At 41.2% G+C, this 22,136-nt stretch overlaps 1 protein-coding gene across 1 annotated transcript in view; it reads left to right on the top strand.

Annotated features, from left to right (window-relative positions):
- TEX11 (testis expressed 11) overlaps positions 1-22,136 on the top strand; it is an 827,067-nt gene that overhangs the window by 500,327 nt on the left and 304,604 nt on the right. Inside the window, exon 16 of the mRNA XM_053699074.1 lies at positions 500-585. Coding sequence (XP_053555049.1) covers positions 500-585 — 86 coding nt within the window. The remainder of the gene's footprint in view (positions 1-499; positions 586-22,136) is intronic.

The following is a 22,136-nucleotide window of genomic DNA, read 5'->3' as shown; positions in this document are numbered from 1 at the left end:
AAAAGGATAGTCTACTCCAGAATGTTTATTGTTTAAAAAGATAGATAATCCCTTTATTACCCATTCCCCAGTTTTGCATAACCAACACGGTTATATTAATATACTTTATAAGCCTCTGCAAACTGCCTCCTTATGTCAGTTTTTTGACATACTTGCATTTTAGCCAATCAGTGCTGACTCATAAATAACTCCACAGGAGTGAGCACAATGTTATCTATATGGCACACATGAACTAATGAGATAAGAGGCAGCCTTCATCGGCTTAGAAATTAGCATATGAGTTTACCTAGGTTTAGCTTTCAAAAAAGAATACCAAGAGAACAAAGCAAATTTGATGATAAAAGTAAATGGGAAAGTTGTTTAAAATGACATGCTCTATCTGAGTCATGAAAGTTTAATTTTGACTTGACTGTCTCTTTAACCCAGTAATAAAGTGAATGCACAACCTCAAGAGATATTTAAATTCTAACTTTGCAAATGTTTCTTTCTGTATTTCTAGAGTGGCCATAATGAAGTGGCCATTAAAGCTTTAGAGTTCCTGGTTGCACAGTCTCAAGATACAGAGCAGGTGTTTACTTCATTAAGGTAACATAAGGGAAATAATAACACACGTAGGCAAAACACTCCTATATAATTTGAAAACCTTAAAACATCACAAAAATCCCCATGCGATTAATGGATTGAAAACAACAACAAATTAATATAAATTAATATTTCACCTGCAATGGGATCAGCTTTACAGTCTACAACACAAACATTCAAATTTCAAACAATTAATCTCTTAACTACGTTAGGAAAGCATGGGACATCCTAACTTCTGTGGTCCCCCTGTAAAACTTTCATGCTTCCATCTGATACAGGGACTTGCAAGGCAACAGGGGCCAATCAGTCATTGGAGTCACATGATCACAGTGACAGGCAGTCACTGAAACAATGTAACAGCCAATGATTGGAATCTTTGGCTGTCTGCATTTCCCTCTACCTCTCTCTTTCCTCAGTGTGATCTGAGGCAGAGAGTTCACTTCTATAAAGTGTCTCACACAGTTATATTTATTATTTTATTGAAGAGCATTAATCCTTTAGGTGCAGCGTTTTCTATCATAAAATGATTATGGTCCACAGTCCTTGATAACAAATGGGATATATTTACCTCCACTAGGAGGAGGTCAACAACCCATATCAGAGCTTAAAATCTCTCCCACCCCCCTTCTCTCTCCTTGTTTTGTTCTTGGCCTTGTAAGAGTTGGTTGAGAATAGAGGTTGTTCCAGCTACTTGCTTATGGATTTAAATTTGGAAGCTCAGACCTATGTGAAACCCAGAGTCATTTGTAAGTATCATTTACAAAGAAGACAGAAGAGAAAGTTCACAGCAGCTGAATGATACAGGGACATATGAATACCCCATTATGTACAGTATTTCCCTAGGGACTTCAGCCATAACTATCCTCAGTCGTCGCGGGGACTCGTACTTAGCCTACCGCTGAGGGACACAGGTATTTCCTTCAGCAATCATCTGTGGTACTTGATACCTGCACTGGATGGGCTTTCTACTGGATATTGCTGCAGCTGCATTGACAATGATTTGTCATCCCTGGTGAGCCAGTGGAGGGGTGCTGCATAAGGTAAGTGACTTTACACAGCACACACACAGCCCAGAGACTATTTGTAGGCCTGACACAGGTAATAGCTTGGGGACTTAGCTTGCTCTCCTCATGACACACATTTTTCTTTTTTTCAAGTCCCTACCTATCCTATTCTTATTAGAATTATTATGTTGCTCAGAACCTACTCACTTTACCTACTGAGTATAAGAATAGCTATCAAGACTTTGTCAGCATGTTTTGTGGCTATTATTGTGCTTTATACTCTTATTAAACTTTCTGCTAATAAAGCACTACATGCTGTATATACCAGAGGTGTAATCATTTAGTTCTAAGGGTTTAGATTTGATAACATCTTACATGCAGTTGTTTTTGCAAAGACCTTTAGGCAGCTGTACACCTCAGAACATTTTTATGTGATCTACAGTGTACACAATTTACTACAATATGTGCAATTATATATTGTACTGAACATAATGACATATGGTGCCATTATCATTTGTTATAACTATCTGAACTATTAATACTTTTTATAAGTCAATTAAGCATTATACTCCCATATTTGTCAGGGGATGTAAACAGATATAATATTTTTTTATGTCAACCTGCATTTTATATACTGCTGTACATTTTATGCTCTTTAAAATGTTATTTGTTGTGATGTACTTCATGTACAATGTTATTATATGCAATCTCTAAAAGCTGTTTGTTTATTGCATGTGTAGTAGCACGCACACATACATAGGCAGAACTTCTGTCTCTGTAGATATGCAAGACATTATGGGCCAGATTACAAGTGGAGTGCAAAATATCGCTTTCATAAAAACAATATTTGCACTCCACTGTATAATACTAGTGCACACTAATATGCGCTAGTATTACAAGTTATCAGCAATGGGAACGGGAGCTCACGTTCGCATTTCTGGGTAGCATTGCACTTATGAGAGCTAGCTTCCATAGGCTCCAACGGTTCAAAGTAGCACAGCGATGGCAGCAAATATATATGTATATTCTTAGATACATATATAGTTATGTGTTAAAGTTCCCATAGACCGCAAAGCAAAGACACTTTTCAGTGCCTTTTTTTTCTAACACCCCACACACGCCAACTTTAGCCCCAAAATACCACCTAGTGCAGTTTTTTTATTAAAAAATAAAGATGTTGCTATCTTTATATTTTTAATAAAATACACTAGACTGTATTTTGAGGGCATTTTGGACACATTTATAAAATTAACCAGAGATCTGATCTCTCTTTAAATTTATAAGAGCTAATTGCTACTTGTTATGGCTGATTATTTTTTTTTTGTTCATTTTACTTTAGATATACAGCAGTTAATATTGAGAAAGGCCTTTATACGGCTGAAACGCGTTTGTTCTTTACTCTTGGTGTATATTTGGTCCGTTACTGTCACTCCTGTCACCTGAAGCCGACGCTTCCTTTTATCGGCCAGGAAACAGGGGATTGACATACGGCTCTTTACAGGGGTTACGGGGTAGTTTGTGGTGTACAGAGTAAACTCTGTTTTCTTCTGTTATGTGTGATCAGTCCACGGGTCATCATTACTTCTGGGATATTATCTGCTCCCCTACAGGAAGTGCAAGAGGATTCACCCAGCAGAGTTGCTATATAGCTCCTCCCCTCTACGTCACCTCCAGTCATTCTCTTGCACCCAAAGACTAGATAGGAGGTGTGAGAGGACTATGGTGATTATACTTAGTTTTTAGAACTTCAATCAAAAGTTTGTTATTTTACAATAGCACCGGAGCGTGTTATTACCCCTCTGGCAGAGTTTGAAGAAGAATCTACCAGAGTTTTTCTTATGATTTTAACCGGAGTAGTTAAGATCATATTGCTGTTTCTCGGCCATCTGAGGGAGGTAAAAACTTCAGATCAGGGGACAGCGGGCAGTTGAATCTGCATTGAGGTATGTAGCAGTTTTTATTTTCTGAATGGAATTGATGAAAAAATCCTGCCATACCGTTATAATGAACATGTATGTATACTCTACACTTTAGTATTCTGGGGATGGTATTTCACCGGAATTACTCTGTAAAAGTACATTAAACCTTTTTATTAGGTATTTTTCATGTTAAACGTTTTTGCTGGAATGTAGAATCGTTTGCATTAATGAGGTACTGAGTGAATAAGTATTTGGGCATTATTTTTCCACTTGGCAGTTTGCTTGTGTTAATTATGACAGTTTCGTTTCTCTCTCACTGCTGTGTGTGAGAGGGAGGGGCCGTTTTTGGCGCTCTTTGCTACGCATCAAAAATTTCCAGTCAGTTTTTCTGCATGATCCGGTTCATCTCTAACAGAACTCAGGGGTCTTCAAACTTCTTTGAAGGGAAGTAGATTCTCTCAGCAGAGCTGTGAGACTTATATAGTGACTGTGATTTAAAACGTTGCTCTGTAATTTTTATGTTTAAAATTTAATTAGTGTTATTTTACTAATGGGAACAAACCTTTGCTAAAAAGTTGTGTTGTTTGTTAAGAGTGATGCTATAACTGTTTTTCAGTTCATTATTTCATCTGTCATTTAATCGTTTAGTGCTTCTTGAGGCACAGTACGTTTTATTAAATAACATTGTAACCGAGTTGCATGTTTATTGCCAGTGTGTTAAACATGTCTGATTCAGAGGAAGATACCTGTGTCATTTGTTCCAATGCCAAGGTGGAGCCCAATAGAAATTTATGTACTAACTGTATTGATGCTACCTTAAATAAAAGCCAATCGGTACAAATTGAACAAATTTCACCAAATAGCGAGGGGAGAGTTATGCCGACTAACTCGCCTCACGTGTCAGTACCTGCATCTCCTGCCCGGGAGGTGCGTGATATTATGGCGCCTAGTACATCTGGGCAGCCATTACAGATAACATTACAAGATATGGCTACTGTTATGACCGAAGTTTTGGCTAAATTACCAGAACTAAGAGGCAAGCGTGATCACTCTGGGGTGAGAACAGAGTGCGCTGATAATTCTAGGGCCATGTCTGATACTGCGTCACAGCTTGCAGAGCATGAGGACGGAGAGCTTCATTCTGTGGGTGACGGTTCTGATCCAAACAGATTGGATTCAGATATTTCAAATTTTAAATTTAAATTGGAAAACCTCCGTGTATTACTAGGGGAGGTCTTAGCAGCTCTCAACGATTGTAACGCTGTTGCAATACCAGAGAAAATGTGTAGGTTGGATAAATACTTTGCGGTACCGGCGAGTACTGACGTTTTTCCTATACCTAAGAGATTAACTGAAATTGTTACTAAGGAGTGGGATAGACCCGGTGTGCCGTTCTCACCCCCTCCAATATTTAGAAAGATGTTTCCAATAGACGCCACCACACGGGACTTATGGCAAACGGTCCCTAAGGTGGAGGGAGCAGTTTCTACTTTAGCTAAGCGTACCACTATCCCGGTGGAGGATAGCTGTGCCTTTTCAGATCCTATGGATAAAAAATTAGAGGGTTACCTTAAGAAAATGTTTGTTCAACAAGGTTTTATATTACAACCCCTTGCATGCATCGCGCCGATCACGGCTGCGGCAGCATTTTGGATTGAGTCTCTGGAAGAGAACCTTAGTTCAGCTACGCTGGACGACATTACGGACAGGCTTAAAGTCCTTAAACTAGCTAATTCATTCATTTCGGAGGCCGTAGTACATTTAACCAAACTTACGGCTAAGAATTCAGGATTCGCCATTCAGGCACGCAGGGCGCTGTGGCTAAAATCCTGGTCGGCTGATGTAACTTCTAAGTCCAAATTACTTAATATACCTTTCAAGGGGCAAACTTTATTTGGGCCCGGTTTGAAAGAAATTATTGCTGACATTACAGGAGGTAAGGGCCACGCTCTACCTCAAGACAAAGCCAAAGCTAAGGCTAGACAGTCTAATTTTCGTCCCTTTCGGAATTTCAAAGCAGGAGCAGCGCCAACTTCCACTGCACCAAAACAGGGAGGAGCTGTTGCTCGTTACAGACAAGGCTGGAAGCCTAACCAGTCCTGGAACAAGGGCAAGCAGACCAGTAAACCTGCTGCTGCCCCAAAGACAGCATGAACCGAGGGCCCCCGATCCGGGACCGGATCTAGTGGGGGGCAGACTCTTTCTCTTCGCCCAGGCTTGGGCAAGAGATGTCCAGGATCCCTGGGCGCTAGAGATCATATCTCAGAGATACCTTCTAGACTTCAAATTCTCTCCCCCAAGAGGGAGATTTCATCTGTCAAGGTTGTCAACAAACCAAATAAAGAAGGACGCGTTTCTACGCTGTGTACAAGATCTATTATTAATGGGAGTGATCCATCCGGTTCCGCGGTCGGAACAAGGACAAGGGTTTTACTCAAACCTGTTTGTGGTTCCCAAAAAAGAGGGAACTTTCAGGCCAATCTTGGATTTAAAGATCCTAAACAAATTCCTAAGAGTTCCATCGTTCAAAATGGAAACTATTCGGACAATCTTACCCATGATCCAAGAGGGTCAGTACATGACCACAGTGGATTTAAAGGATGCTTACCTTCACATACCGATTCACAAGGATCATTACCGGTATCTAAGGTTTGCCTTCTTAAACAGGCATTACCAGTTTGTAGCCCTTCCATTCGGATTGGCTACGGCTCCAAGAATTTTTACAAAGGTTCTGGGTGCCCTTCTGGCGGTACTAAGACCGCGAGGAATTTCGGTAGCTCCGTACCTAGACGACATTCTGATACAAGCTTCAAGCTTTCAAACTGCCAAGTCTCATACAGAGTTAGTTCTGGCATTTCTAAGGTCGCATGGATGGAAAGTGAACGAAAAGAAGAGTTCTCTCTTTCCTCTCACAAGAGTTCCATTCTTGGGGACTCTTATAGATTCTGTAGAAATGAAGATTTATCTGACAGAAGACAGATTAACAAAGCTTCTAAATGCATGCCGTGTCCTTCATTCCATTCAACTCCCGTCAGTAGCTCAATGCATGGAGGTGATCGGCTTAATGGTAGCAGCAATGGACATAGTTCCCTTTGCACGCCTACATCTCAGACCGCTGCAATTGTGCATGCTGAGTCAGTGGAATGGGGATTACTCAGATTTGTCCCCCACTCTGAATCTGGATCAAGAGACCAGAAACTCTCTTCTATGGTGGCTTTCTCGGCCACATCTGTCCAGGGGGATGCCGTTCAGCAGGCCGGACTGGACAATTGTAACAACAGACGCCAGCCTTCTAGGTTGGGGCGCTGTCTGGAATTCTCTGAAGGCTCAGGGACAATGGAGTCAGGAGGAAAGTCTCCTGCCAATAAACATTCTGGAATTGAGAGCAGTTCTCAATGCCCTTCTAGCTTGGCCCCAGTTAAAGACTCGGGGGTTCATCAGGTTTCAGTCGGACAACATCACGACTGTAGCTTACATCAACCATCAAGGAGGGACAAGAAGCTCCCTAGCAATGATAGAAGTATCAAAGATAATTCGCTGGGCAGAGTCTCACTCTTGCCACCTGTCAGCGATCCACATCCCGGGAGTGGAGAACTGGGAGGCGGATTTCTTGAGTCGCCAGACTCTTCATCCGGGGGAGTGGGAACTTCATCCGGAGGTCTTTGCCCAAATACTTCAACGTTGGGGCAAACCAGAGATAGATCTCATGGCGTCTCGCCAGAACGCCAAACTTCCTCGCTACGGATCCAGATCCAGGGATCCGGGAGCGGTTCTGATAGATGCTTTGACAGCACCTTGGAACTTCAGGATGGCTTATGTGTTTCCACCCTTCCCACTGCTTCCTCGATTGATTGCCAAAATCAAACAGGAGAGAGCATCAGTGATTCTAATAGCGCCTGCATGGCCGCGCAGGACTTGGTATGCAGATCTAGTGGACATGTCATCCTGTCCGCCTTGGTCTCTACCTCTAAGACAGGACCTTCTGATTCAGGGTCCATTCAAACATCAAAGTCTAACTTCTTTGAAGCTGACTGCTTGGAAATTGAACGCTTGATTTTATCAAAACGTGGTTTTTCTGAGTCGGTTATTGATACCCTGATACAGGCTAGGAAGCCTGTTACCAGAAAGATTTACCATAAAATATGGCGTAAATACCTATACTGGTGTGAATCCAAAGATTACTCCTGGAGTAAGGTTAGGATTCCTAGGATATTGTCTTTTCTACAAGAAGGTTTAGAAAAGGGTTTATCGGCTAGCTCTTTAAAGGGACAGATCTCAGCTCTGTCCATCTTGTTACACAGGCGTCTGTCAGAAAATTCAGACATCCAGGCCTTTTGTCAGGCTTTAGCTAGGATCAAGCCTGTGTTTAAAGCTGTTGCTCCGCCATGGAGTTTAAACTTAGTTCTTAACGTTTTACAGGGTGTTCCGTTTGAACCCCTTCATTCCATTGATATAAAATTGTTATCTTGGAAAGTTCTCTTTTTAATGGCTATTTCCTCGGCTCGAAGAGTCTCTGAGTTATCAGCCCTACATTGTGATTCTCCTTATCTAATTTTTCACTCAGACAAGGTAGTTCTGCGTACTAAACCTGGGTTCTTACCTAAGGTAGTCACTAACAGGAATATCAATCAAGAGATTGTTGTTCCATCCTTGTGTCCAAATCCTTCTTCAAAGAAGGAACGTCTTCTACACAATCTGGATGTAGTTCGTGCCCTCAAGTTCTATTTGCAGGCAACTAAAGATTTTCGCCAAACTTCTTCCCTGTTTGTCGTTTATTCTGGACAGAGGAGAGGTCAAAAAGCTTCTGCTACCTCTCTCTCTTTTTGGCTTCGTAGCATAATACGTTTAGCCTATGAGACTGCTGGACAGCAGCCTCCTGAAAGAATTACAGCTCATTCCACTAGAGCTGTGGCTTCCACTTGGGCCTTTAAGAATGAGGCCTCTGTTGAACAGATTTGCAAGGCTGCAACTTGGTCTTCGCTTCATACTTTTTCCAAATTTTACAAATTTGACACTTTTGCTTCTTCGGAGGCTATTTTTGGGAGAAAGGTTCTTCAGGCAGTGGTTCCTTCTGTATAATGAGCCTGCCTATCCCTCCCGTCATCCGTGTACTTTTGCTTTGGTATTGGTATCCCAGAAGTAATGATGACCCGTGGACTGATCACACATAACAGAAGAAAACATAATTTATGCTTACCTGATAAATTCCTTTCTTCTGTTGTGTGATCAGTCCACGGCCCGCCCTGTTTTTTAAGGCAGGTACATATTTTTTAAATTATAATTCAGTCACCACTACACCCTTGGTTTCTCCTTTCTCGTTGGTCTTTGGTCGAATGACTGGAGGTGACGTAGAGGGGAGGAGCTATATAGCAACTCTGCTGGGTGAATCCTCTTGCACTTCCTGTAGGGGAGCAGATAATATCCCAGAAGTAATGATGACCCGTGGACTGATCACACAACAGAAGAAAGGAATTTATCAGGTAAGCATAAATTATGTTTTTAATATAAACAGTAAAATTTTATTTTATGTGTCAACTTATGTTGGTAGGATAGAGTGCTAACAGCCCCTTTCTCTTCTTTTTCTTGTATTGATATTAAGTATTGCGCAATAATTTAGAGCTTGACTTGTAATCTAGCCCTATATGTTCTATGCAATTAGTGTACACATTAATATAATATATGGTCCTTTAGCTATATACCTTTATGCATATTACTATGCATGTTTAATTACAAAAGCAGTCATGCAGGATTTATCTGTATTTTAGTAAAACAGTTGAGATACTATTGAAATAAAATCTATTTGAATCTCTTTTATACCCATGTTATCTGTAAGTTGTATCTATGCACAAAGGTTCTATTATGCAATACTGAACATTGATCATGAATATTTTCATTAACAGTGGAGATCCTTTAGCGATAATATCTATTGGTATCTCTCCGATTCCTATTGTAATTTATATGCATGTACATACGTTTATCTTGCAGATACTGAAAATTGTGTATTGACTTTGTAAGTATACAAACTCTCTGCTTATTCTGCACATGGATTTAAAAGTATCTACTGTTTACCTGTTTCTCTAATCAGTAAGGCCACATGACAGGCTAATTATGTGTGTATACTTAAATATATACATGTAAACTACATTCTGATGCTTATGTCATGTACAGGTTTATAACTTTGTATAAACGTATGTATAAGTTTATATATTTTAGGATTCACAGGTAAAATAATTTGATATCACAACTGATTATTTTTGTCTTTCAAGAGATCGAGCGTTTGTTCTGTTTAAAACAGAGTTCTCCTTATTGACCAGTGGTTCTATCACATGTTGCCAAAAATCCTTCAGAGGCGGCAGCCTTTATAAAAGGATGTGGAGGATATGGGAATAATTAATCCCATTACCAGCGTCACCTCAGGGTCAAGGGTTTTACCTCAATCTGTTTATTGTCCATTGGGACACTTCTGTCCTAAATTTAGCAGCGATAAACATATTTGTCACGGTTCCCTCTTCTATAATGGGAACATTCTGCTCAATGTTACCCTTAATCCAAAAGGGTCAGTTTATGGCTTCTATAGATGCATATCTGCGGCTGCGCATCCCTATATACTGGGATCATTTTCAGTTTCTGAGGTTTACATACCTGCAAAAGACTGCCAGCTTGCCAATTTGTGTTGGGTGCAATCTTGGCGGTGATCAGAATTCAGAGCATTTCAGTGGCACCGTATCTAGACCACATACTAGTGCAAGCCTATTCCCTGTCCCTAACTATTGATCATACTTCCAAACTTCAATTTTTCTTCAAGACCATGATTGGAGAATCCTGCTATAAGGGTAGAATTTATAGAAGTTGTCGTAATAGACTTAATTCTTATGCATCTAGTTCCTGATGGAACTTCGGAAAATAAAGATTAAGAGGGCATGTCTCTCCCTACAAAGGGCTCCATTTCCATCAGTAACTCACGTGAGACCCCTTTATTTGTCTATGCTACCTCAGTGGCCAAATAATTATCTACATTCAGAATAACAGATTGCTTTGGATTTCTCCATCAATCTTTCTCTTGGCGACACAAAATCTCTCTTTGACCATTGGGGGCATCCTTCCTTTGTCAGTCATGGGCAATTGCGCAGACAGACAACAGTCTCTCAGGCTGGAGGTAGTCTGGGTTTCTCGAAGAGCTCAAAAAGTTTGGTATCCTCTAGAGGCAAGGTTACCAATTAACATTCTGCAACTTCGAGCGATTTTTGGAGCTTTTAAACTCTGGCCCCTATTAAAGGAGGAAATGTTATCTGTTTCCAGTTTAACAATATTACGGTGGTGGCCTACATAAATCATCAACGGGGGTACCTGCAGTCCACTGACCATGCAGGAAGTGTTTCAGATTCTGTCTTAGGCAGAGAACAATAATTTCTCCCTATCGGAAATTCACATACCAAGTGTACACAACTGGTAGGTGGATTATCTCATTTTCAATTGCTTAGTGATCAAATGGGGCTTATATGACATAGATCTAATGGATTCTCACTTAAATATTACGTTTCCAAGGTATTCTACAACATCAAGAGACCTAAATGCTCAAAGAGTCATTGTTTAGATCAGACAGGAGTCAGCATCAGTGATATTAATTGCTTCATCCTGACACTGCAGGACATGGTATGCAGATCTAGTGCAGATGTCCTCATCTTCCTCTAAGACAAGACCTGTTGTCGCAAGGTCCTTTTTTCCATCAGGATCTCAAATCTCAAAATTTAACGGTGTGGAGGTTGAATGCCTAGTTTTGAGACATAGTGGTTTCTCAGATTCTGTCACTGAATCTTTGATACAGGCTAAAAATCCTGTGACACAAAAGATTCTATCACAAGATTTGGATGGCCTATTTTGTGTGGTGCTCTTTTTAAAAGGTTTTCTTGGTATTCCTTTAGGATTCCTAGAATCCTTCCATTTTTACAGAATAGCCTTGACAAGGGTTTGTCCACTAGTTTCCTGAAAGATCAAATTTCAGCTGTATCTATTACTTTTCATAGGAAATTGGCTACATTTCCTGATGTTCAGACTTTTGTCCAGTTGTTCGAATTAGGCCAGTTGTAAAACCTATTTCTCCTCCCTGGAATTTGAATCCGTATTACAAGGTCCTCCCTTTGAATCAATACATTACATTGACATCAAACTGTTATCTTTGAAAGTACTTTTCCTGTTAGCAATCTCTTCTGCAAAGAGTTTCGAAATTGTCAGCACTCTCTTGTGATTCTTATTTTTTTATTATTCACAAGGATAAGGCTGTACTTCGTACCAAATATAATTTACTTCCTAAGCAGTGATGTGCAGTCACTAGAGGCAGGTGAGGTAGTGCTTCACCTCTCATATGGGCAAAAATATATTTTTTTTTAATGGCTTTAAAAAAAAAAATAATTTTTTTTTCCCAGCATTTTTTTCTCTAACAGCTATATGTTGTGCAATGAAGAGGCACAAGCAGGTCTGCCCACCATTACACAACATGCTGCGCCATCTACTGGATGCAAGTGGTTAAGATCATTGCATGGCCCATTAACTGCTTATTTGAGGCAGTCCTATTTGGGCTGAACCAATCCAGCGAGAAGCATTAGTAAGTGGAACATAGGGTTGGGGCTGCATGTTAAATCATATAAAACAAAACAAAAACGGAAAAAAACAACTTTCATATATTTTGTTGCTGTCCTGTGAAGCTGCCAGCTTTGCTAAAGTGAAAAAGAGAGTTCTGTTCTTCCCCTCTAAGTGCAGTGGAATGTGCCACTGTCACTTCCTGAATCCTTACAGAGCAGGAAAAGAGGCACAGAGAGCACTGCAGTGTTTCAGCCACATCTTATTAAAGTAAGATTTTACTGAATGGGATTCTGTTAGTGAAAATGATAATTTAATGAATGTGGTTTAGTGTTTGTTTACTCTTTTACAGCAGGGTCGTTTTTGTATTTTGTTTACTCAAACTTTACACCCACTAACTTAGCAGCTTGCCTCTGTACTTCACACTAAATTATAGACTCATTTTCTGAACTCTCTGTAGCTCTGCTGTTTTATTACTTTAAAATGCAGTGGTGTCCCCCCCCTTGTGTGTGTGTGTCTCTCTATCTATCCATCTCTCTCCTTATGTGTTGTTCTCCCCCATGGTCTCTTTCTCTCTCTCTGTCTCTCTTCCTCCCCCTCTGACTCTCATCCCTTATGTAATGAAAGAATCTATAAGCATAATTTGCAGCATTAAAGTAAAAAGTATGTTTTAAACATATTTTAATGGGCATGGATTTCTAGATCTTATAATCAGAGCAAGCATTGTGTTATCTGGCAAGAGTTTCTGTTACAATCCTTTAAACTAAAATCAGATGTTTACTAAGTTGACCAGTTTTCCAAGACACCATTTAAAGGGACATGAAACCCATATGCAAATTTAAATAACTTTCCAATTTACATCTAATATATAATTTTCTTCATTCTTTTGACGTCCTTTGTTGAAAATCATATCTAAATATGCTCAGTAGCTGCTGATTGGTGGCTGCACATAGATACCTCATGTGATTGGCTCACCTATGTGCATTGCTATTTCTTCAACAAAGGATATCTAAAGAATGAAGGCGTATCCTGCCACTGCCTCACCAGCCTCTGACTTCACTGCACGTCACTGTTCCTAAGGTAGTTTCTACGGAAAATATCAATCAAAACATTGTTATTCCTTCGTTGTGTCCAGATCCTTCTAACTCTAAGGAGTAACTGTTACAGTAAAGAACAAGAAGCTACTAAGGTAGTGTTGGATTCTTGCCTTAAACAATTGATTCACAAAGCTTACTTGGTGGCGGGAAAGTCACCTCCTAAGCATATCATAGCTCTTTCTACAAGAACAATTGTAAAATGATGGGCTTTTAAAAATTATGCATCTTTGGAGCATATTTGCAAAGCTGACATGGGTCGCGATCCGATATACGGCGTAGGTTTTGGTGCATACGTGGAAACCTGCTTCGCCCGTAATTTCACCTTGCACATCAGGGTATTACATCTATTTCGCCGGCATTTCCTAAGTGCCATAAGTCGGATAAACTAGCGATGTCCAGAAATAAGCGTAAATACAAATTTCTGGAGTCGCCAGTGACTTACGGCACTTTAGAAACTGCCGGCGCCTAAGAAAAGTAACAAAAATTTTAAATCTCCCGTAACTGTGTAACACGCCTCCCAAAAATAAGCCAAACACGTATACTCCTATATCCGCAATCCCCCCTCTCACTCTTAATAATAAATGTATTAACCCCTAGACCAGTGATTTTTAACCTTTTTTTTTTGCCGTGGCACACTTTTTTACATTAAAAAATCCTGTGGCACACCACCATCCCAAAATTTAAAAAAAATCACACATTGTAGCCTAATACAGCATATATATATATATATATATATATATATATATATACACATACACACATACACACAAACACACACATACTGTATGTATTGTGCTGTTATGCCATGCCTCCTACAAACTACCCCTGCACTGGGAGTAAAAAACAAGCAAAGTTTAAAAAATATGTCACACTGTTGTCAGTCTGCCGTGGCACACCTGAGGATCTCTCACGGCACACTAGTTTACCATGGCACACTGGTTGAAAAACACTGCCCTAGACCGACAACCCCCCACAACGCAATAAGCCTAATTATTAACCCCTAAACTGCCATAGCCCACACCGCAAGTAATAACTAAATTATTAACCCCTAAACTGCCATAGCCCACACCGCAATAAACCTATTCTAGTATTAATCCCTAAACCGCCATAGCCCACACCGCAATAAACCTATTCTAGTATTAACCCCTAAACCGCCATAGCCCACATAGCCTATTAAATCTATTAACCCCTAATCTGCCGCAGCCAACGTCGCCGCCACTATAATAAAGTTATTAACCCCTAAACCTAAGTCTAACCCTAACACCCCCCCTAACGTAATTATTATTTAAATAAATCTAAATAATATTACTATTATTAACTAAAGTATTCCTATTTAAAACTAAATACCTACCTATAAAATAAACCCTAAGATAGCTACAATATAACTAATAGTTACATTGTAGCTGTTTTAGGATTTATTTTTATTTCTCCTGTTAAGTGTAGTCAGTCCACGGGTCATCCATTACTTATGGGATATTAACTCCTCCCCAACAGGAAGTGCAAGAGGATCACCCAAGCAGAGCTGCTATATAGCTCCTCCCCTCTACGTCACACCCAGTCATTCTCTTGCACCCAACTAATAGATAGGATGTGTGAGAGGACTGTGGTGATTAAACTTAGTTTTTATATCTTCAATCAAAAGTTTGTTATTTTAAAACGGCACCGGAGTGTGTTGTTTTTCTTCTCAGGCAGAATTTGAAGAAGAATCTACCTGAGTTTTTCTTGTATGATCTTAGCGGACGTAACTAAGATCCATTTGCTGTTCTCGGCCATTCTGAGGAGTAAGGTAACTTCAGATCAGGGGACAGCGGGCAGGTTCACCTGCAAAGAGGTATGTTGCAGTATATTATTTTCCAAGGAATGGAATTGACTGAGAAAATACTGCTAATACCGATATAATGTAAGTACAGCCTTAAATGCAGTAGTAGCAACTGGTATCAGGCTGATATGTATGTATGTTTACACTGAAGTATTTCTGGGGAATGGCACTTCACTGGGAAAATACTGTATGCATATAACTTTTAGCCTAACTTGCAGTGTGAACGACTAGCAGCAGGCTTTTAATGACATTTCATAAATTAGATTTTAAACGTTTGCTGGCATGTTAAATCGTTTAATTATCTGAGGTACTTGGTGAAAAATTGTTTTGGGCATTATTTTCCACATGGCTGTCGTTTGTTTTAAATTAAAACAGTTTACTGAGCTTCCCTCACTGTTGTATTGTGAGTGGGAGGGGCCTATTTTGGCGCTTTTACTATGCATCAGAAATTCAGTCACAGTCTGCCTTTTTCTCCCTGCATGATCCAGGACGTCTCCACAGAGCTCAGGGGTCTTCAAAACTAGTTTTGAGGGAGGTAATCACTCACAGCAGACCTGTGAGACTGTGCTTTGACTGTGATAAAAACGCTTATATTTTCAATTGTTATACTTTTTTTCTGATATTAAGGGTTAATCATCCATTGCTAATGTGTGCAATCCTTTGCTAAATTTATGCTTTTACTGTGAAAATTTGGTTTCTATAACTAATCCGGTTCATTGTTATTCAACCGTGACAGTTTTTCTGTGCTTCTTAAAGGCACAGTAACGTTTTGCATATTGCTTGTAAATTTAGTTGAAGAGTATTTCCAAGCTTGCTAGTCTAATTGCTAGTTTGTTAAACATGTCTGACACAGAGGAATCTCTTTTTGCAATATGTTCAAAAGCCAAGGTGGAGCCCAATAGAAATTTATGTACTAATTGCATTGATGCTACTTTAAATAAAAGTCAATCTGTACATGTTAAGCAACATTCACCAGACAGCGAGGGGGAAGTTATGCCGACTAACTTGCCTCACGTGTCAGTACCTGCATCTCCCGCTCAGGAGGTGCGTGATATTGTAACGCCAAGTACATCAGGGCGGCCATTACAAATCACTCTACAAGACATGGCTAATGTTATGACTGAAGTTTTGTCTAAATTGCCAGAACTTAGGGGTAAACGAGATCACTCTGGGGTGAGAACAGAGTGCGCTAATAATGTTAGGGCCATGTCTGATACTGCGTCACAATTTGCAGAACATGAGGACGGAGAGCTTCATTCTGCAGGTGACGGATCTGATCCAAATAAACTGGATTCAGACATTTCAAATTTTAAGTTTAAGCTGGAAAACCTCCGTGTATTGCTAGGGGAGGTGTTAGCGGCTCTGAATGATTGTAACACAGTTGCAATCCCAGAGAAAATGTGTAGGTTGGATAAATATTTTGCGGTACCGACGAGTACTGACGTTTTTCCTATACCTAAGAGACTTACTGAAATTGTTACTAAGGAGTGGGATAGACCCGGTGTGCCTTTCTCACCCCCTCCTATATTCAGAAAAATGTTTCCAATAGACGCCACCACACGGGACTTATGGCAAACGGTCCCTAAGGTGGAGGGAGCAGTTTCTACTTTAGCTAAGCGTACCACTATCCCGGTGGAGGATAGCTGTGCCTTTTCAGATCCAATGGATAAAAAGTTAGAGGGTTACCTTAAGAAAATGTTTGTTCAACAAGGTTTTATATTGCAACCCCTTGCATGCATTGCGCCTGTCACGGCTGCGGCAGCATTTTGGTTTGAGTCTCTGGAAGAGACCCTTGACTCAGCGCCATTAGATGAGATTACACACAAGCTTAAAACCCTTAAGCTAGCTAATTCATTTATTTCTGATGCCGTAGTACATTTAACTAAACTTACGGCTAAGAATTCCGGATTCGCCATTCAGGCACGCAGAGCGCTGTGGCTAAAATCCTGGTCAGCTGATGTAACTTCTAAATCTAAATTACTTAACATACCTTTCAAGGGGCAGACTTTATTCGGGCCCGGTTTGAAAGAAATTATCGCTGATATTACGGGAGGAAAAGGACATGCCCTGCCTCAAGACAGAGCCAAACCTAGGGCTAGACAGTCTAATTTTCGTGCCTTTCGTAACTTCAAGGCAGGAGCAGCATCAACTTCCTCTGCTCCAAAACAGGAAGGAGCTGTTGCTCGCTACAGACAAGGCTGGAAACCTAACCAGACCTGGAACAAGGGCAAGCAGGCCAGAAAACCTGCTGCTGCCCCTAAGACAGCATGAAGTGAGGGCCCCCGATCCGGAAACGGATCTAGTGGGCGGCAGACTCTCTCTCTTCGCCCAGGCTTGGGCAAGAGATGTCCAGGATCCCTGGGCGTTGGAGATCATATCTCAGGGATATCTTCTGGACTTCAAAGCTTCTCCTCCACAAGGGAGATTTCACCTTTCAAGGTTGTCAACAAACCAGATAAAGAAAGAGGCGTTTCTACGCTGTGTACAAGACCTTTTACTAATGGGAGTGATCCACCCAGTTCCGCGGTCGGAACACGGACAAGGGTTTTACTCAAATCTGTTTGTGGTTCCCAAAAAAGAGGGAACCTTCAGACCAATATTGGATTTAAAGATCCTAAACAAATTCCTAAGAGTTCCATCGTTCAAAATGGAAACTATTCGGACAATCTTACCCATGATCCAAAGAGGTCAGTACATGACCACAGTGGATTTAAAGGATGCTTACCTTCACATACCGATTCACAAAGAACATTTCCGGTATCTAAGGTTTGCCTTCCTAGACAGGCATTACCAGTTTGTAGCTCTTCCCTTCGGGTTGGCTACGGCTCCAAGAATCTTTACAAAGGTTCTGGGCTCTCTTCTGGCGGTACTAAGACCGCGAGGAATTTCGGTAGCCCCATACCTAGACGACATTCTGATACAAGCGTCAAGCTTCCAAACTGCCAAGTCTCATACAGAGTTAGTACTGGCATTTCTAAGGTCGCATGGGTGGAAAGTGAACGAGGAGAAGAGTTCTCTCTTACCACTCACAAGAGTTCCCTTCTTGGGGACTCTTATAGATTCTGTAGAAATGAAAATTTACCTGACAGAGGACAGGCTAACAAAGCTTCTAAATGCTTGCCGTGTCCTTCATTCCATTCAACACCCGTCAGTGGCTCAATGCATGGAGGTAATCGGCTTAATGGTAGCGGCAATGGACATAGTTCCTTTTGCACGCCTGCATCTCAGACCGCTGCAATTGTGCATGCTAAGTCAGTGGAATGGGGATTACTCAGATTTGTCCCCTACGCTGAATCTGGATCAAGAGACCAGAGATTCTCTTCTATGGTGGCTTTCTCGGCCACATCTGTCCAGGGGGATGCCCTTCAGCAGGCCAGACTGGACAATTGTAACAACAGACGCCAGCCTACTAGGTTGGGGCGCTGTCTGGAATTCCCTGAAGGCTCAGGGATCGTGGACTCAAGAGGAGAGTCTCCTTCCAATAAACATTCTGAAATTGAGAGCAGTTCTCAATGCCCTTCTGGCTTGGCCTCAGTTAGCAACTCTGAGGTTCATCAGGTTTCAGTCGGACAACATCACGACTTAGGCTTACATCAACCATCAGGGAGGGACAAGGAGTTCCCTAGCGATGATGGAAGTATCAAAGATAATTCGCTGGGCAGAGTCTCACTCTTGCCACCTGTCAGCGATCCACATCCCAGGAGTGGAGAACTGGGAGGCGGATTTCCTAAGTCGCCAGACTTTTCATCCGGGGGAGTGGGAACTTCATCCGGAGGTCTTTGCCCAAATACTTCGACGTTGGGGCAAACCAGATATGGATCTCATGGCGTCTTGCCAGAACGCCAAGCTTCCTTGTTACGGGTCCAGGTCCAGGGACCCGGGAGCGGTCCTGATAGATGCTTTGACAGCACCTTGGACCTTCAGGATGGCTTATGTGTTTCCACCCTTCCCGATGCTTCCTCGTTTGATTGCCAGGATCAAACAGGAGAAAGCATCGGTGATTCTAATAGCGCCTGCGTGGCCACGCAGGACCTGGTATGCAGATCTAGTGGACATGTCATCCTGTCCACCTTGGTCTCTGCCTCTGAGACAGGACCTTCTAATTCAGGGTCCTTTCAAACATCAAAATCTAATTTCTCTGAAGCTGACTGCATGGAAATTGAACGCTTGATTTTATCAAAGCGTGGATTTTCAGAGTCAGTAATTGATACCTTAATACAGGCTAGGAAACCTGTTACCAGGAAGATTTACCATAAGATATGGCGTAAATACTTACACTGGTGCGAATCCAAGAGTTACTCATGGAGTAAGGTTAGGATTCCTAGGATATTGTCTTTTCTACAAGAAGGTTTAGAAAAGGGTTTATCTGCAAGTTCCTTAAAGGGACAGATCTCAGCTCTGTCCATCCTTTTACACAAACGTCTGTCAGAAGTTCCAGACGTTCAGGCTTTTTGTCAGGCTTTGGCCAGGATTAAGCCTGTGTTTAAGACTGTAGCTCCACCGTGGAGCTTAAACTTAGTTCTTAACGTTTTACAGGGGGTTCCGTTTGAACCCCTTCATTCCATTGATATCAAGCTGTTATCTTGGAAAGTTCTGTTTTTAATGGCTATTTCCTCGGCACGTAGAGTCTCTGAGTTATCAGCCTTACATTGTGATTCTCCTTATCTGATTTTTCATTCAGATAAGGTAGTTCTGCGTACTAAACCTGGGTTCTTACCTAAGGTAGTCACTAACAAGAATATCAATCAAGAGATTGTTGTTCCATCATTGTGCCCTAACCCTTCTTCAAAGAAGGAACGACTTCTGCACAATCTAGACGTAGTCCGTGCCCTGAAATTTTATTTACAGGCAACTAAAGATTTTCGCCAAACTTCTTCCCTGTTTGTCGTTTATTCTGGACAGATGAGAGGTCAAAAAGCATCTGCTACCTCTCTATCCTTTTGGCTTCGTAGCATAATACGTTTAGCCTATGAGACTGCTGGACAGCAACCTCCTGAAAGGATTACAGCTCATTCTACTAGAGCTGTGGCTTCCACTTGGGCCTTTAAGAATGAGGCCTCTGTTGAACAGATTTGCAAGGCTGCAACTTGGTCTTCTCTTCATACTTTTTCCAAATTTTACAAATTTGACACTTTTGCTTCTTCGGACGCTGTTTTTGGGAGAAAGGTTCTTCAGGCAGTGGTTCCTTCCGTATAAAGATCCTGCCTGTCCCTCCCGTCATCCGTGTACTTTAGCTTTGGTATTGGTATCCCATAAGTAATGGATGACCCGTGGACTGACTACACTTAACAGGAGAAAACATAATTTATGCTTACCTGATAAATTCCTTTCTCCTGTAGTGTAGTCAGTCCACGGCCCGCCCTGTTTTTTATGGCAGGTCTAAATTTTAAATTATACTCCAGTCACCACTGCACCCTATAGTTTCTCCTTTCTCGTTTGGTTTTCGGTCGAATGACTGGGTGTGACGTAGAGGGGAGTAGCTATATAGCAGCTCTGCTTGGGTGATCCTCTTGCACTTCCTGTTGGGGAGGAGTTAATATCCCTTAAGTAATGGATGACCCGTGGACTGACTACACTACAGGAGAAAGGAATTTATCAGGTAAGCATAAATTATGTTTTTACAGGCAACTTTGTATTTAACTAGGTACAATAGCTATTAAATAGTTAATAACTATTTAATAGCTACCTAGTTAAAATAAATACAAATTTACCTTTAAAATAAAACCTAACCTAAGTTAGAGTTACACCTAACACTACACTATCATTAAATGAATTAAATAAATTAACTACAATTAAATTAAATAAACTATAGTACAACCCCCCCCACTAAATTACAGAAAATAAAAAAAATTACAAGAAGTTTAAACTAATTACACCTAATCTAAGCCCCCTAATAAAATAAAAAAAGCCCCCCAAAATAATAAAATGCCCTACCCTATACTAAATTACAAATAGCCCTTAAAAGGGCTTTTTGCGGGGCATTGCCCCAAAGTAATCAGCTCTTTTACCTGTAAAAAAAGAAATACCCCCCTCAACATTACAACCCACCACCCACACACCCCTATTCTAAAACCCACCCAATCCCCCCTTAATAATTCCTAACACTACCCCCTTGAAGATCACCCTACCTTGAGCCGTCTTCACCCAGCCAGGCACAAGTGGTCATCAAATCCGGGCAGAAGTCTTCATCCGATCGGGGCAGAAGAGGGCATCTGGACCGGCAGAAGTCTTCATCCTATCCGGGCAGAAGAGGACATCCGGACCGGCAGAAGTCTTCATCCAAGCGGCATCTTCTATCTTCTTCCATCCGACGAGGAGCGGCTCCATCTTGAAGACATCCGACGCGGAGCATCCTTCCAGCACGACGACTACCTTTCCTACCTTAATTCCGATTGGCTGATAGAATCAGCCAATCGGAATTCGAGGGACGCCATCTTGGATGACGTCATTTAAAGGAACCGTCATTCGTCGAGTAGTCGTCGTGCTAGAAGGATGCTCCACGTCGGATGTCTTCAAGATGGAGCCGCTCCTCGTCGGATGGAAGAAGATAGAAGATGCCGCTTAAATGAAGACTTCTGCCGGTCCGGATGTCCTCTTCTGCCCGGATAGGATGAAGACTTCTGCCGGTCCAGATGTCCTCTTCTGCCCCGATAGGATGAAGACTTCTGCCTGGATCGGATGAACACTTGTGCCCGACTGGGTGAAGACGGCTCAAGGTAGGGTGATCTTCAAGGGGGTAGTGTTAGGTTTTATTAAGGGGGGATTGGGTGGGTTTTAGAGTAGGGGTGTGTGGGTGGTGGGTTGTAATGTTGGGGGGGGGTGTATTTCGTTTTTTACAGGTAAAAGAGCTGATTAATTTGGGGCAATGCCCCGCAAAAAGCCCTTTTAAGGGCTATTTGTAATTTAGTATAGGGTAGGGCATGTTATTATTTTGGGGGGCTTTTTTATTTTATTAGGGGGCTTATATTAGGTGTAATTAGTTTAAGCTTCTTGTAATTTTTTTTATTTTCTGTAATTTAGTGGGGGGGGGTTGTACTATAGTTTATTTAATTTAATTGTATTTAATTGTAGGTAATTGTAGTTAATTTATTTAATTAATTTAGTTATAGTGTAGTGTTAGGTGTAATTGTAACTTAGG

Source organism: Bombina bombina, chromosome 1, assembly GCF_027579735.1.
Source record: "Bombina bombina isolate aBomBom1 chromosome 1, aBomBom1.pri, whole genome shotgun sequence".
Lineage (NCBI taxonomy): Eukaryota > Metazoa > Chordata > Amphibia > Anura > Bombinatoridae > Bombina > Bombina bombina.
Note: the sequence above shows the minus strand (reverse complement) of the source record. Positions and strands in the feature narration are given on the sequence as shown.